This window comes from Lagopus muta, chromosome 3, assembly GCF_023343835.1.
Source record: "Lagopus muta isolate bLagMut1 chromosome 3, bLagMut1 primary, whole genome shotgun sequence".
In the NCBI taxonomy this organism is placed as follows: Eukaryota; Metazoa; Chordata; class Aves; order Galliformes; family Phasianidae; genus Lagopus; species Lagopus muta.
This window is the reverse complement of record NC_064435.1, coordinates 57056934-57072090: the sequence shown is the minus strand read 5'-3', so window position 1 is coordinate 57072090 and position 15157 is coordinate 57056934. Positions and strand designations below refer to the sequence as shown.

At 40.1% G+C, this 15157-nt stretch overlaps 1 protein-coding gene across 18 annotated transcripts in view; it reads right to left on the bottom strand.

Annotated features, from left to right (window-relative positions):
- Positions 1 to 2138: 2138 nt before the first annotated feature.
- Positions 2139 to 15157, bottom strand: part of ZNF407 (zinc finger protein 407) — a 346606-nt gene continuing 333587 nt past the window's right edge. For all 18 annotated transcript variants that reach the window (XM_048940492.1, XM_048940485.1, XM_048940490.1 and 15 more), the window contains one exon: positions 2139 to 4667. In XM_048940492.1, the coding sequence (XP_048796449.1) occupies positions 3316 to 4667 (1352 nt within the window). In that variant the 3' untranslated portion in view covers positions 2139 to 3315. The remainder of the gene's footprint in view (positions 4668 to 15157) is intronic.

Here is a 15157-nt window from a genome sequence, read left to right as displayed (position 1 = left end):
GTCTTCTTGCTGTTTTTCTTTTTTCCCCATTTTTTTTTCTTCATTTTTTTTGCTGTGGAGATTATTCTTTTTCATTCCTTGCATACTACTTCAGCATTTCCCAAATAAATACATTTTCACCCATTTGGCATGGTTTGTAGTATGATCCAAGCTTAATCAGAATGGATGGCAATGAGGAAAACAAAGCCAATGGCTCTAGCAGTCAGAATGTCAGAAGGCAACCAACTGGCGCAGGAATGCTTCACTCCCAACAGTTGCTTCCATTACGGTGTGGTGCTTGATTTTTCTGTGAGACAAAGTCACAGAATCACAGATTTGGGTCGGAAGGGACTGCAAAGCCCACCCACCCCACTCCATGCCATGGGCAGGGCTGCCCCCCACCAGCTCAGCTGCCCAGGGCCCCATCCAACCTGGCCTTGAGTACTTCCAGGGATGGGGCACCGCAGCTTTTCTAGGCAGCTGTGCCAGCACCTTACCGCTCTCTGGGAAAAGAAATCAACTGAAGTTGTTCAAATTCAACAACACAACACACTTCTAGGAACTGAAAGTCTGCTTGGGAATGGCTGTACCCATTCCTCAACCCACCATGCAAAGACTTCTACAAGGAGCTCTGCAGCCCACGACAATCTCCCCATCATGCTGTATGCTTCATCAGTCCAGTGCGCACCTATCCTGGGGCTTGGGTCTTCCTTAGCTGCTGTCCTGCCCCAAGCAACCCCCTCCTGCTCTGCAGATGGCAGGTCTGTGGGGTGACCCAACTCATCTCCTTCTAGCCTGCTGTTCCAGAAGCACAGGCATGGGAGGGAGGTGCACGCTGGAGGGGAATTTCCAAAGCCCAGAATAGATCTGCTGCAACTTGGACTTCTGTTGTGCCACAGTTAGCATTTTAGCATGGGGTTGAGACAGTGCATGGAGTCCTTAAGCAGCCTGTCTGCACAGGAATGAATGTCATCCTTGATTTCTAATGTTACATTTGTAGGGCACTAACAAGTTAACTTCAAAGTGCACATTAGAAGAAGGAGGGAAAAAAAAAAAAGCACTAGAAAGAAATTAGCTCTCCTGATCAGGCTGCACTCAGAGAGAAGTATCGTTAACCTGAGCTTCCAGGTAATTACAACACACAGAAGGTTAGTGAATCCCTTCCAATACTCCCAAGCACAGGAACACCTACCACAGTTTTTTTTTATGCAAAGGTCTGCTCTTTTCATTGTGCATACAATGTGATTGCTGGTTTGACACTGCAGGCTACACTGGTTTTATGAAGGATTAAATGCCACCTGAGACATATTTATCCTAAATAAATCACAAATGGTAAACTGCAGCATGTCAGTGTCAACACCCTGTACTGCAGCAGAAAGGTTAGCCATACAGGACTAAGCACAGCGAAGAATTAGCATCCAAACTGCAAGACCACAGGGCTACAGTTAACAGGAGGAATGATCAAGAAGAAATATTTCCACTGAAAAACATTCCGTTTTTTGAACATCTGTGAGAGTCTTGCAGAGGGCCATCATTTTGTAAAGGTCACCTTTTTCCTGATAACAAACGGGAGTTGATCCTGTCACTGTTTGCTGAAGACAGTGTTTAAGAGGAAGTGAGCAGCCTGTCACTTTTAAGAAAGATGAGCAAGTCAAACTCGCCTAATTATGAATCTCCACGTCTAACTTGAAATTTACTTTTTGGGGGTCTGACAAAGACACAACCTCAATTCCTAGAAAATAATACAATTAAAAAAAAAAGAAAAAAATGAGAGATGAAAAGACGGCAGGATCTTACAGCTCCAGAATGAAGCACCTTTTCTAAGCAGCTCGAGCAGAAAACAGGCTTTCAAACTGTTCCTTCAAGAAGGAACTATTCTTTTGCCTCGCCCCAACTTTCTTACAGTTGATAATTTTAAGATATCAAACACAGGAAACCTGGCGATCTCCAGAGTCAGCACAGTGTGTATCCTAACCACTCACATGATGCTATATAAGCATGCATGAGGCACACACAAAAATTAGGCTCTGTTATCTTTATCTATCTAGCTCGCTTGAGAAAGGAGAAGAGGAAATGTGCAGACCTAACAGACAGCGGTTTTTTGCTCCTGCTGAATGAATGCCACTTCCATTATTGATTAATATTAAAAATCATGATGCTCTATTTGAATGCTAACATTTTATTTGAAAGACAAAATAACAAAACAAAAGCAAAAACAAAACAAAGCAAAAGCAAAAAACTTGCCAGTTTATATTTTACAATTTTGTTAGTTTTTTTTTTTAAGAAACAAAAGCAGTTGTATCATGAAACAAATCTTCTCAACATGAACTTGCATTGAACAATTGCAGTATATCCACCACAGAATAATTGACATTCCAGACTATGCAAGAAATACAAGGTCACCTTTTTTTTTTTCCTACTTGTTAATGTCAATGTCAGAATTTCCTTTAAAAACCCCCAGAACGTTTCAAAAGTAGCTCACAAAATGAACTGTGAAATGGTATTTATAGGAAGCACAATTTATAAGAGCAGCAAAACATTGACAGTGAGAATATTTTTTCAAAAACTGCACATTTTCTATGTAGGACTCACAGCTAAATTTAAGTGGAAGATAGAGGCATCAAATGCTTGTTTTCTGAACGTGTATAATCTACAATTTTCTGAAACATTGTATTTTGAGCTCTTAGGAAAAGTTCTATGTGATACCAGGAAACAGTAAGCTACTATTAACAATTTCATTCTAGATGCAGAAAATACTTATTTTGATGACATCCTTTTCACCAGGGATATTTGAAAGTAGGATTCTAGAAAGAGAATGTCACCTGTTCTCCGAAATGAAGAAGGGCACCAATTTCAGTATGTAAGCTTACTCGATCCCCTTGTAATGTTGTTGTAATGATGCACTTTTTGGTATTTTTTGCTTATTTACCTTTATAAAATGTACACACGTGTGAAAATATTTTACTCCTACAATTATGTTAGGCAAAAAAGACAGAAGGCAGGGACTTACCCTGAGATAAAAAAAACCATCTGAAAAACAAACCAAAGCAGTGAACAGAACAATCCCTAGTTGTGAGGGGCGGGGGTGCATTTCTATCCTCTTCTGTGTACTAATACGTTCGCTTTAAAATAATCCCGTGTCATAATTCTCAGAGCTACTGTGACAAGACTATACTTTTCATTGAACTCTTCCTAGTCGCTGACCTTCACCTCCCACAGGGTGCATATTTGTTACCTGCCTAGGAAGATACCGCGTGCAGAAGGTTTTACAGAAGAAGTTCCAGGATCTGGTTGTTTCCAGCTTTGTTCTGCATCAAGCCCAGGAGATAAAGCTCTTCATGCTTCTTGTACTTCGTTATCATCTCTCTGGCCCTCAATGACTCGTGAGCCACCCTCTGTATAAATGACCATGCTTGTTAACTGTTCTCCTGCTCTATCAGGGGATTCAGGTTTCACGGCGGTACCAGCCTGTAAAATCTCCTGAGACCCGGCCGTCTCTATCACAGCGTGCGAGTACACACCGGGCTCACTCTGCACGTCTGGTTGCAATTCTGTGACAATGTAGTGGGTCGCACCTTCTGAGAAGTTGCCATCAGAACCTTGAACCATGGCTTGAGCTATTTCTTCCGTCACAATAATCTGCGATATCTCCCCATCTGAATCAACTAAATCCATGTGTTCGCTTTGGACGCTGAGTGCATGGCTACCAGCTTCCTGCATAATTATCTGAGAGCCTTCTCCAGCTACCATATGCACAGTCCCCTCCTCATTTACAATGACCTGAGTGACACCTTCTTTTATCAGCTGATCGGCTGCAGCTGTATCACATACAGCAAAATGTAATACTCCTTGGACCATTTTCTTGAAGGCAGCCTGAGCTCTCTCCTGAGATGCAATTATAGCCGATGGGTGCATGACCTGCGTCACTACTTCCATAGGTTTGGTATCTTCCTGAGTCTCTTGAACTTCATGGAACATTTGTATTTCTTGTCTCCCCGCATCACTGGGAACACTGGGCACCTCTGGGTTTGGCATTTGCAAGAAATCTTTGTGACCAGACCTGCTTCTGTCAGGGAGTCCAGATTTGTTTTCCACTTCACCCAGCTCTGTTACAGCACAAAGCAAGGCATCTAGTGCTGAAGAGGAGTCTGGAGGATGTACTGTAGCTTCAGAAGACTCCAAAACTTCCTGTTGCATTATCTGTTGCAGTACAGCACCACTGGAGTCAGGAACTGCATCTATAGGAACAGCCTCCTCCATATCAGTTCCTGTTACCGAGCCTTCAACCACTACCACCTGTGTTGCACCATCGGCCAGCTGCTCAGTAAGTATCTGCCCTGGAACCATACTACTCACATCTGAGCTGTTCTGATCTGTAGCTATGACCTGCCCATCTTCAGTAATGTGGACTACCCTGGCCATCTGACCAGCCATTGCCAGAGTCTGAAGGGTCGCCGCTGCTGTTTCTTCTGCAGAGACATCAAACGCAAAGTCACCATCGTATCCTTGAATAATAATAACTTGCTGAACTTGTTCAGGCGATGGTTGCTGTCTCCTGCTGCCTCGAAAGACCTTCTCTTTAACTGGAGAAACCTCTCCCAGTGCTGCTGCAGTAAAAGGACTGGCAGTTTCCACAAAGGTTGCTCCTTGCCCCTTCAGTCGGCATTCATAAGACTTGGATACAATGCCTACAAGAAAAAAATATTCTGTTAAGGTGGTATCATGGCAAATATCAGTTCATTACTTCAGCAATTTGTAGCCTAAATGAAAAAAAATTCCTTGACAATTGTTAGTTTTCACTGGCAGAAAACACAGATAAAATGAGCAAGCGAACAAAACCAATTTGCATGTTTTCCAAATAACATATTTACAGGTTGAAGTAATTGCTGAGTTTAACAATGCTGCAGCTTATTAACAATTTAAATGTGTTTTTTAAACTATGCTGTATTATAAAAAAAAAAAAAAAAGCCCAGATAAATACAGTATACAGTTAAAAGCCATTAACACATCTTTTATAGAAGATCCTATTGGTGATACTTCAGTACTTCGGTAATGAATTTTAGGATCATACATTTTCTTAAACATATCCATGTGTGAAAAACTGTGGCTGATCTTCTTAAAACCCTGCTTTTGTTGGCGAGATAATTGCCATGCTGTCAGTTTGATGCTGTTGTCTTCCCCTTCATTTCCCACCTAGCATCTTAAGATAGCAATAGCAAATGGCAGGATGGAGTATGTGCCTAGGTTTGTGGTTAATCAGTGCTGTTCCTTTGTAATAGTGTAATGAATGTATAGAATTTGTTTTTCTTTAACGCACAGTCAAGGCCGTGGGGGTTAGACTTGCTATCAGGAAGAATTTTTTCACAGTGAGGGTGGTTGTGCATTGGAACAGGCTGCCCAGGAAAGTGGTGGAGTCCCCATCCCTGGAGATATTCAAGAGATGTGTGGACATGGCACCAAGGGACACAGTTTAGTGATGGGACTCAGTAGATCAGGTTGATGTTTGGACTTGATCTTGAAGCTCTTTTTCAACCCAGATGAATCTATGATTCTATGGTTTTTTTCAACACACTTTGCTGACTCAGCTCACCAACCTAATTACCCAGAGAAAACAGTCAGTTGTTTTCTCCCTCTAAGCAGGATGTCCTGTACAATTACTGGCCAGAGAAAGCTCAGTCGCACTTCTTAATTATGTCTACATGAAATCAATTAATAGACAAAAATATTGGTATCTCCATATCGCAACGGCTTACTTTGCTACTCAGTCACATTTTTTTTGTCATTGTAGGTTTCCTCCTCAGTTCTCAACACTTATACTAAAGCTTTGGCAAAGCAAAAGATGCCCACGGCTGCAGGAAATCTTGCACACCATCCCCAGAGCACGGCCTCAGATTGCTCATTTAATTGGATGTAATTTCACACTTGTGAGATGTGCTACACTGAGACTGAGTACTTGGCATCTTTGTGGCGTCTTTGTTGATATGCTTAGGTGACCATCAAGCTAACATGCCAAAATAACATTGGTGCCTAAAAAACTGGGCTCTTGCTTGCATCTATGTATCTCTGTCTAATCTATCAATTAATCCATCTATCTACCTGTCTATTCATCCTTTTTTCTATTACAAAGCTTCTGGTAGAGAACTACACTATGAAGCAAAAGAGGCGATTTTGTTATGCTGAAAGGCTGCAAATCACTTTCAGAAGTCTCAGCTGACATTATACAACTTTCTCCATCTTAGTTTGCAAGGCTGGGTTATCTTTGGAAAAGAAAATTAACAATTTAAACCATTAGAGTGTTTCCAAGTGATGCTGCATGATGTATCTGGCACATGCAATTGAAGTACATTTTGTCAGGCATAAGCTGTAAGGAGGCTTACTGCGGTACGGCTGGTTCTTATCCCCACTTTTCCTCTGCTCTCTGTAGGCACTGACATTCACGAGACCCCCCAAAGAGCAGAAAAATAGGAAGGGGAAATCAACATAAAATGACAATTATCTTAGCTCCTCCACATTTTATAATACAGTAGAAGTAATTAATTCTCTCAGGAATCTTGCTTTGTTGACGTGATAAAAGAGGAGCCTGGCAGTGATGTGGCACAAAATCAAAATAACTCTACAAATCACGCGTTTTCTGCAGGATTTCAAAATCAAAATAACACGGCGATCATAATTTTCACGTGCACGCAGCAAAATCATGACATCTTTCCCTTAAGATAATGATAATTTTTGCACAGGACACAGCACCACTGCATCGAAGAGAAGCTCTGCTCTGGGGAAGGGAAAGAAAAAGGAAATCCATCCTGTTTTCGTCTCCTGAAATAATTGCCGTACCCGTGAATCTGTGCAACTCCGGCCTTTACTGTGCAATTGAACGGGAAGTCTCTTGGGTGAAGAGCTACCCGGTGAATCCCTTGCAGCGCTGATAATTATGCCATTCTGACTGCTTACTTAATCTATTTGAATCCAGAGGTGAGTTAAGCCACTTCCTGACCATTAAAGTAAACTGCATGGGTAAATACTGCTGTCACTAAGGGGTGTGATGAAGCTTAACTACACCAACATCTTAACCTCGGCTCGGTGCAACCCTAGCTATTCCATCACAGTTCATAAATGCGATTGCAGGTCCATCTTTTGATTCAGCAATTTAATAACTTCGAGTGCTGTCAGTACTGCTTTGAAAAATGGCTCCTATAAAATGTAACAGCCTCAATCAGACTGTAAAAGATTCACCCACTGAAGATTCTTCCATTTCAACTATAATGAATTAATGTTGAGCAATGTAGAAGTTCAAGTGTCATTTAAACTAATGTGAATCTACTGTAACTTTAAATTTTAACTGGACTATGACCAAGAATTTACTGGGAACATCATCTTCAATTTTAGTGATTTTTCATGGTAAATACGAACTGCAGATTTTACTGGCTTTCTTTTGTTTTACAAGTGAAAAGCCAAGCAGGGAAGATATTTAGAAAACAACATATTTTGAGGCTTAGCTGCTATTTCAACTTTGGAACAGTGCATTTTTTTTTACGGAGCACTGCTATCCAGCCCCTTTGTAGGAGTTTTTATGCATTTAAGGAGTATGTCACATTATTGGACTGTATGTAGTAACAAATCACGTTGTCCTAGTAAATTCAGTCTGCCTCTAACCCCCTCTTAGAAGCTGGGAAAGAGAAGGGCTAAGTGTTGGCTGACATGGCAAACATAAGCTGCAATGCAAGCCCACATTAATATTAGGAAAACTGGACTTGTTGCTGATTGCATGTCACTGCAAATTAAGAAGATACACAAACAGGCATTAAAATGACAAAATATAATGATATGAGAGCTCATATTCGGACAATTTGTAAAGAGGTGTTTCATATCTAGGGGTGCAATGATCACAGAATTGGTTTCTTTCCAAGAAGTCTGTCATTTCAGCGGGGCCATTATTTATCAGTTGGAGTCCTGAGCAACTGTTAGTTTTTTATTTGAAAATGTCAGGATTTTTTAGACATTAAATCCATATTCACAGGTTATTTTAATTCTCAGAGACCACAAAGTCCCAAAATAGGGCTAAAAGAAACGCTTTGATGTTTAATGTGCTTTTGGGAAACTACAAATAGGGTTTAGTACCTTCTCCCCTCTCTTTTCCTCAGCACCTGACTTCCTTTTGTGTGCCTGTTTTATTCTTTTGTTACTGTCATCATTTGTTCCCTACAGAATAAATACCTTATTCTTTTGTTAAGCTTACATTTAATTAAAATGTACAGGATTTGTGCAGTAAACTCGAATGAAACAAATAAAACAAGGGCCCCCTCTCTTGAAGGCATACGTTGTGAATGAAAAATGTCATTACAGACTAAAAAATTTTGCAGTAAACAGGGCCTACAGAGAGAAGTTTCCCCCGTAATGACATCCATAAAATACACAAATGGCACTTTTAGTACCATCCTGAATATGGCATTTTCTGTGCTCTACACACAATCTAAATGGTTTGATCATAGAGCATAATACTCCATTGGGTTTATAGAACAATCAATGTTCCATAAAATGATGTATTTATCCAATAGTAGGCTCAGCAGTTACTGGTGTATGACATTGTAGGACACTGGCTTTGTACTGTTCAGCAGCACACATGCTGGCTGTAAAACTTATCTAACACTACTTCAACAACTTCATCTCATCTGTGTCAAGTAATTTGTTGAAGCCTCAGCTTGGTTTAAAAAAACTTGTAATAAAAATTCATAGGATTTTCAGGAGAATGAAAGCTGATGACAATAGCGAGGTCACATTGCGGCGCCACGCGAGGGGTCGGGGGTCAGCTGCAGTTCTAAAACAGAAAGTAGATTTCATGCATCGTGTAGCAGATAAAGACGGCATTAAGGAGGCTTGTCTCAGAAAGAAATGCCTAATGCCTTAGGAAAGTCTCTGCTAATATTGTATGTAAAGCACCGCTTTGCTCTCCGCCAGCCGCCTCCTCAGAATTTTAAACCTTGCCCCAAAGTTGTGGCAGCAGCCGCGCATGGTGAGGCCGGGCACAGGATCTCCTTCCCGAGGAGCACCTTCAGGATAAAGCAGTAAGTCAGAAATGAAATAATCTATTACGACAAAGGAAATGATCTGCATTTACACAGCAAGCTTGAAACGGCTCTCGTGCTGTTCCTGAGAAAGTTCCAGGTGACCTGATTTATAGCATCTTTTTCTGCAATGCTTAATTTTTCTTACTTTGGTGGTTAGGAGCCTTATTTATTGACACCTACAAAAATTTGGTATCTAGTACAATGTGATGGATATTAAATAATGCGGATGCAAAGTAACATCTTTTTGTTCAGCTAAATACAACCCTCCTGCGATTACAACATACAGAAAATTCAGCTTACATTGGCAACCATTTGAATGAGCAACTGATTTTTTTATTTTAAAGTTACTGCCTCCGTGACAATAAAATATTTTGAGTGGTATGTTAAGCTCACCGTTCTAGTTCATAAAGGAGTAATTTAGGCCTCGATCCTGCTGAAAATCTGATCAGCTCCAAATTTCTGCACTCTCTTCTTTTCTGTTTTTAACTACCTCTAATTGATTAAGTGCAGTGTAAGAATTGTAGCATGCAAACTTTGGGATTTTCTTGATTTTTGGAAGCCATAACAATAAACCATGTTTTTTCAAATCTCTGCTCCTTACACATACTCAAATCCTTTTTCTTTTCTAAGGTTTTTTATGTACAAGCTATACAGGGGCCGGCATTTTCAAAACCAGCTAGTTAAGCTACTAAATAATAGAGGTTGTGAAGGCTCATTCATATTTTCTACTGAGGAAAGAAAACAGGATGGGTCAAACCAAGAAGTGAAATAAATCAGCAAGCCAAAAGGGCTCTGTCAGAACTATTATGTCCACAAAGGCAACATACATTTGTAAAGCAGTACACATAAGTACACCTATAGGGAACTTAACCAGCTCCCTAAGAAACATAAAAAAGTCCACTATTATATAAATGGTAATGAGAGAGAGATACCAACACAGTGATTTTTTCTTCTCAGAACACCATTACCGAAAAAAGATAATTAAACACAACCAACTCCCAAATATGGCAAATAGTTCATTTTCTACTTAAAAATCCAGAAATGTCATGCTTGATGCTAAAACTAAAGATGTCCTTGGCTTCTAGCTTTGTCCTTTATCCACCAGCACGTCCAGAAGCTTCAAGGTCTTCTAAGAATTGCTTGTACAAAGGGTGAAGTTTTAACCTTTCAGGTATCTTAAACAAAGAAACAGATGTCCTTTTAGCTTCTCAAACTGTAAAAGGAAACAATTTTCTGTTTTTCTTTCGATAACCAGACTCAAAGTTCCTGTTTGTTATTTTTGCATCCCATACCTTAGAGGACTATGTCAGCACCAACAACAAAGAAATTAAACAAGAAATAGCCACCAAAATAAATAGCTAAGCCATTCAGTTACGATGTTTAGACAGTTGGTTTGGTTTGGTTTAGTTCCCCTCTAGTGTCCAATTAACCTTTGGGAAAAGGCCTTCGCTCTGAAAGAATTCAGTTTCTCTTTCCTTGTGCTCAAGGTCAAAAATGAACACTATAGAGCCTAGTGTCACAGAAGCTGGGCAAAGAAAAATGAACGTGCTGCCACTGCCACAGATGATGGCAAACAGGTACAGTGTTAATGCACAGAGTTTATGACTGCCTAGTGTGCTCACAGCCAGATTTTCTTCTAGACTACTTTTCCTCTTTATTCACTTGCCACCACATACATAGGCTTTTTCTTTTCCGTTCCCAGTTATGAGCAAAAGCCTCACTGAGGCATATACTGCAATTACCTATATGGATGAGTAGCATTAGGAATGTATTTGGAGTATTTTAGCTAGTTTTTCCAAAGCAATTTAGCAGCTGGAGATGAAGATAGCCAGCTTGGACATTTCTTCGCAGACCAGCTTCAAAGGCTGCTCTGGCCCTCAGTTTGGGAACGACTGACATTGATGCTACACGAATGGACTTTTACTGCTTTAATCCCGCAGTGCAATGGGAAAGTGCATTTTTAGCACTTCTAAACTAGAATCTGGATTTCAAGAGATGCCAGTTGTGTTTGGTCAGGCTGCAGAACTCTGTTTCCAGGGCAGACAGGGCATACAAGATAATGCAAAAAAAATAATGGGAATGCTAATATGAGAAAATCAGAAAAACAAACAAAGAAACCACAAGCTCTGATCATAAGACAAATGATCTAGATTTCTAAAATATGTACAATCTCAGACGGTAACTATTTTGTTAAAAAAAAAGCTCAAACTACTTTCTGTCATTATTATCTTAGCAAGAGTTTCTGTTTTTCAAGAATATATACATTTAGATCCTGGTCTCATAAACATTTATTTATCACGAGTACTGCTTACTGCCATAGTTAGCCTCAATAGTCTCAAAGGGACTAAACATGGTAGCTTGCATTATGCATTGTGTTTGCATAATCAGGCCCTTGGGATTAACAATTCTGAAATTGGCCAGCCTTTCCCAACGTTTGATGTGCATACATGCACTAAGGAGAACAGACACTTGTAAGGGACACCTAAAATAAAACACGATGTTATGAAATGATCAAGCAGAAATTATATTCTCCTGCATACTGATCACATTATGAGTATCGTGATTTCCTTTATTTATTTATTCTGATTGATGCAGCCATTCAGTAAAAAGGAGCACCTGTCGTTTTCTTGAGGGCATGTCTCAACCCATTTGGAAAGCATGGCAGCTTTTAGGCAGAATGTTTGGCAATAACTAGAACTAGTAAGTTTCCCTAGTTATTTTTGTTAGTTGAAATAACAGAGATGCCATTTGCTACATGATAGTCATCTCTGCATTTCATTTATCAATTCAACTACATTACACTGTATATTCATATCTTTCCAGAGTAAATTACGGGAAATAACCATTTGTCTTCATTGTAGACACTTTTGTATCTATAGTAGAAAACAAACCTCTATTCAATAACTGCACAGAGGTACCATTAAAATCAAATTTACAGTAAACAGAACCTGCAGCTGGGGTAAAACACTAACTGTTAGTATTTTAATTATCAGTGAAGCTTTCGGAGGTCTAACATCTGCTCATAGCCAAATGACAGCAGCTGCTCATTTAAAACAATGTGAATTTCTTCTATAAATATTAAAATGAACTGTATGTTTCTTGTTCGTTGTAGCTATGTTCCTATCGAGCTGTTTGAGTATACAGGGCATTTTCAACTTCTTTCTTGTGGCAAGTTCGTAAAGGGCTGACCTCTTCAAGAGAATGAGAGGCAAAGACAGCAAAAATTCTCGAGTCTGTAAATTGAAAATGTTTAAGAGACAGTACTAGAGGTCACCCTCTGCCAAGACATTGCTAGTAAATGCTAACAAAACATCAGCAATAAGTTCAGTGCATTGTAGTAACTTCAAGGACAAGACTTCTCAGGATGCAAGGTGTCAAGGAGTCTACAGGATAGGTTATCAGAAAAGCTAGCACTCTCTGAATAAGTAGAAGCAATTATTAATGCAGAAAAATTACCAGAAAAAATGTTCTATTTCAATATTCAAAGCATCAGAGGAGATGAACGTACTGTCTTTTATGGACTACATCAAAATCACACCAGAATGAGCACTGATTCATATGATTAGAAGTAATAATCTGCCAGATAGATGGAGCTATGCTGGCCAATAGAAGATCAGTTAATTTTGAGAAGAAGGGAGAGCATCATAACTTAATTAGCAGTTTTTTTTCTGGACCCTCCATACAGTTCAGTATCTCATCTGCTGGAAATAAGGAAAGAAATAGGAGAAGTGACACGTGCTCATGGTTGGTCAGGTGAGAGCAGGTATCACAGTGTTTCAGAAAAAAAGCAAAGGAAGGAAGTGGGAGTTTTAACTTATACATATTCCAATGGAGCAAGACCTATTTATTTACTTTTATAGCATCAAATGCAATTCTAGTGGATAATAATATTTGTAAATTTTTGCAATAGACCTAAAGCACAATGATTACTTAGTCTGAAAACCACAGGTCATGCCACATCAAGGACAGGGTGAGAGAACTGATGCTGTTCAGCCTGGAGAAGAGAAGGCTGCAAGGTGACCTGAAAGTGGCCTTTCGATATATAAAGGGGAGCTACAGGAAAGGAGACAGACTCTTTATCAGGGTTTGTGGTGACAGAGCAATGGGAAATGGCTTCAAGCTCAAAGAGGGTAGATTTAGGTTGGATATAAGGAAAAAGTCTCACACAGTGAGGGTGGTAAAACACTGGAAGAGACTGCCTGGAGATGTGGATGATGCCCTGTCCCTGGAGACCTCCAATGTGAGGCTGGATTAGGCCCTGGGCAACCTGATCTATCCATACACATCCATGGGATTTGGACTAGATGACCTTTAAAGGTCCTTTCCAAGATTCTATGATTCTATGATTTTCACCTTTCGAAATAATAAGATGAGATGTTCACCTTTACATATATACCCATGACACACAATCAACCACAGCTGTCCCCAGACTGGTACATGGCATCAGATAAAGATGGATTAATTACATAGGTGGTTGTTAGGTTTTACCACCAGATTTCCCACCCCAGAGTTGGTATCAGTGCAGTGTGTCCCAATGCTTGTGAGAAGGAGTAAATATCAGGTGGCCTTCCCTCTGCTGCCCCCTCACTCCACCCGAGGCACAGGGAGCATCGAGGCTAAAAATGCCTAAAGAGATGACTGCTGAAGAATATGTTAATTCTTCAGTTCAGAGTATCACGGGTTCAGCATTAACTATGGAGTTATTCAAGAAATGCAAAATAACATACGTGCTGGTTCTGTAAGGTGGGATGGGAAGAATCATAGAATTATAGAATGGCTTGGGTTCGAAGGGACCTCAAGGATCATCAAGCTCCAATGCCCCTGCCACAGGCAGGGCCGCCAATCTCCACATGTAATACTAGACCAGAGTGCCCAGGGCCACATCCAGCCTGGCCTTGAACACCTCCAGGGACAGGGCATCCACAACCTCTCTAGGCAGCCTGTTCCAGCACCTCACCACTCCCACAGTAAAGAACTTCCCCTGATAACCAACCTAGATCTTCCCTCCTTAAGTGAAGTGAAGGTTGGAAAGACAGGTAACTCTTTTATACCACTTTTGAGGGTCGAGTTTGTGCCAAAGTGTTCTTTTCATGATTCACTTCTGGTGAAGGATGGAAGCAGCATGTTTCCAGCATATCTTCAAAGGAAGAGCTGTTCATACAATTGACCCTTTACACAGTCAGAGATGTATTTCCAGTGCTACTGATACAGTAGTATCTAAATGAGCTGTCTTTCATGCCCAGTATTAGATAGCACTAGGCTGTGCATAGATAGAAGACACCAAAGGAGGTGCTTCCTGAGCCACCGCTGATGCAGGAGTCACAATATCAGCATGTCTAGGAAAAGCAGAGCAACTCAAGCTGCTTCCACCCAGCTGCTTAGTTGTGTTCCAAATTTGAGTAATTCTCATGCTACACTTGCAACATGTGTAACAGTTGGTCAGCTTGAGGTAGAAATCTACAGCCTTTAGATTGATGATAGATGGAATACACAGATAATAATAAATTCCCAGGAAGTGTTAACAACATAATTGAGAAAAAACAGGATGTAACAAAAGCAAATACAAAACAGTGCAAGATTGAACTTGTGCTGCTGCACACTAATACTTGCGGGGAAAGTAAACATGCAAAAATGACATTCAGTGAGAAAGAATTCCCTTGAGAACTGTAATGACAGCAGTCATCAAATTAGATGTGAGTTTATGAAAAGATAAAACAGGAAAAGAGAACAGGCCAAAGCAATTTTTAATTGCACGTTCAAAGGCATGTCTCCTGCACATTTTTCTGGTAGACCTACAACTAAATTATCTCTTCACCAGGGGAGAGACACTCACTAAAGAACATTCAGAACAGTGAAATAAAAATTACTAGAAGGATGGTTTTCATGGAAATACCGAAATACTGTCTGCAACAATTTCTAATTTTTAATGCAAAAGCTGAAGAGGGAGGAAAATTCTTGGCACTCGTGGAACAGCATAATCTGATTTTGACGCAGTGCTATATTATATATATATATATATATATATATATATATATATATTGTGGCTTGAGCCACAATGTAGGAAGAGGTTTGGATGTAGTGAGCAATGGAAGGCCAACACCGATGTCTAGGGCTTT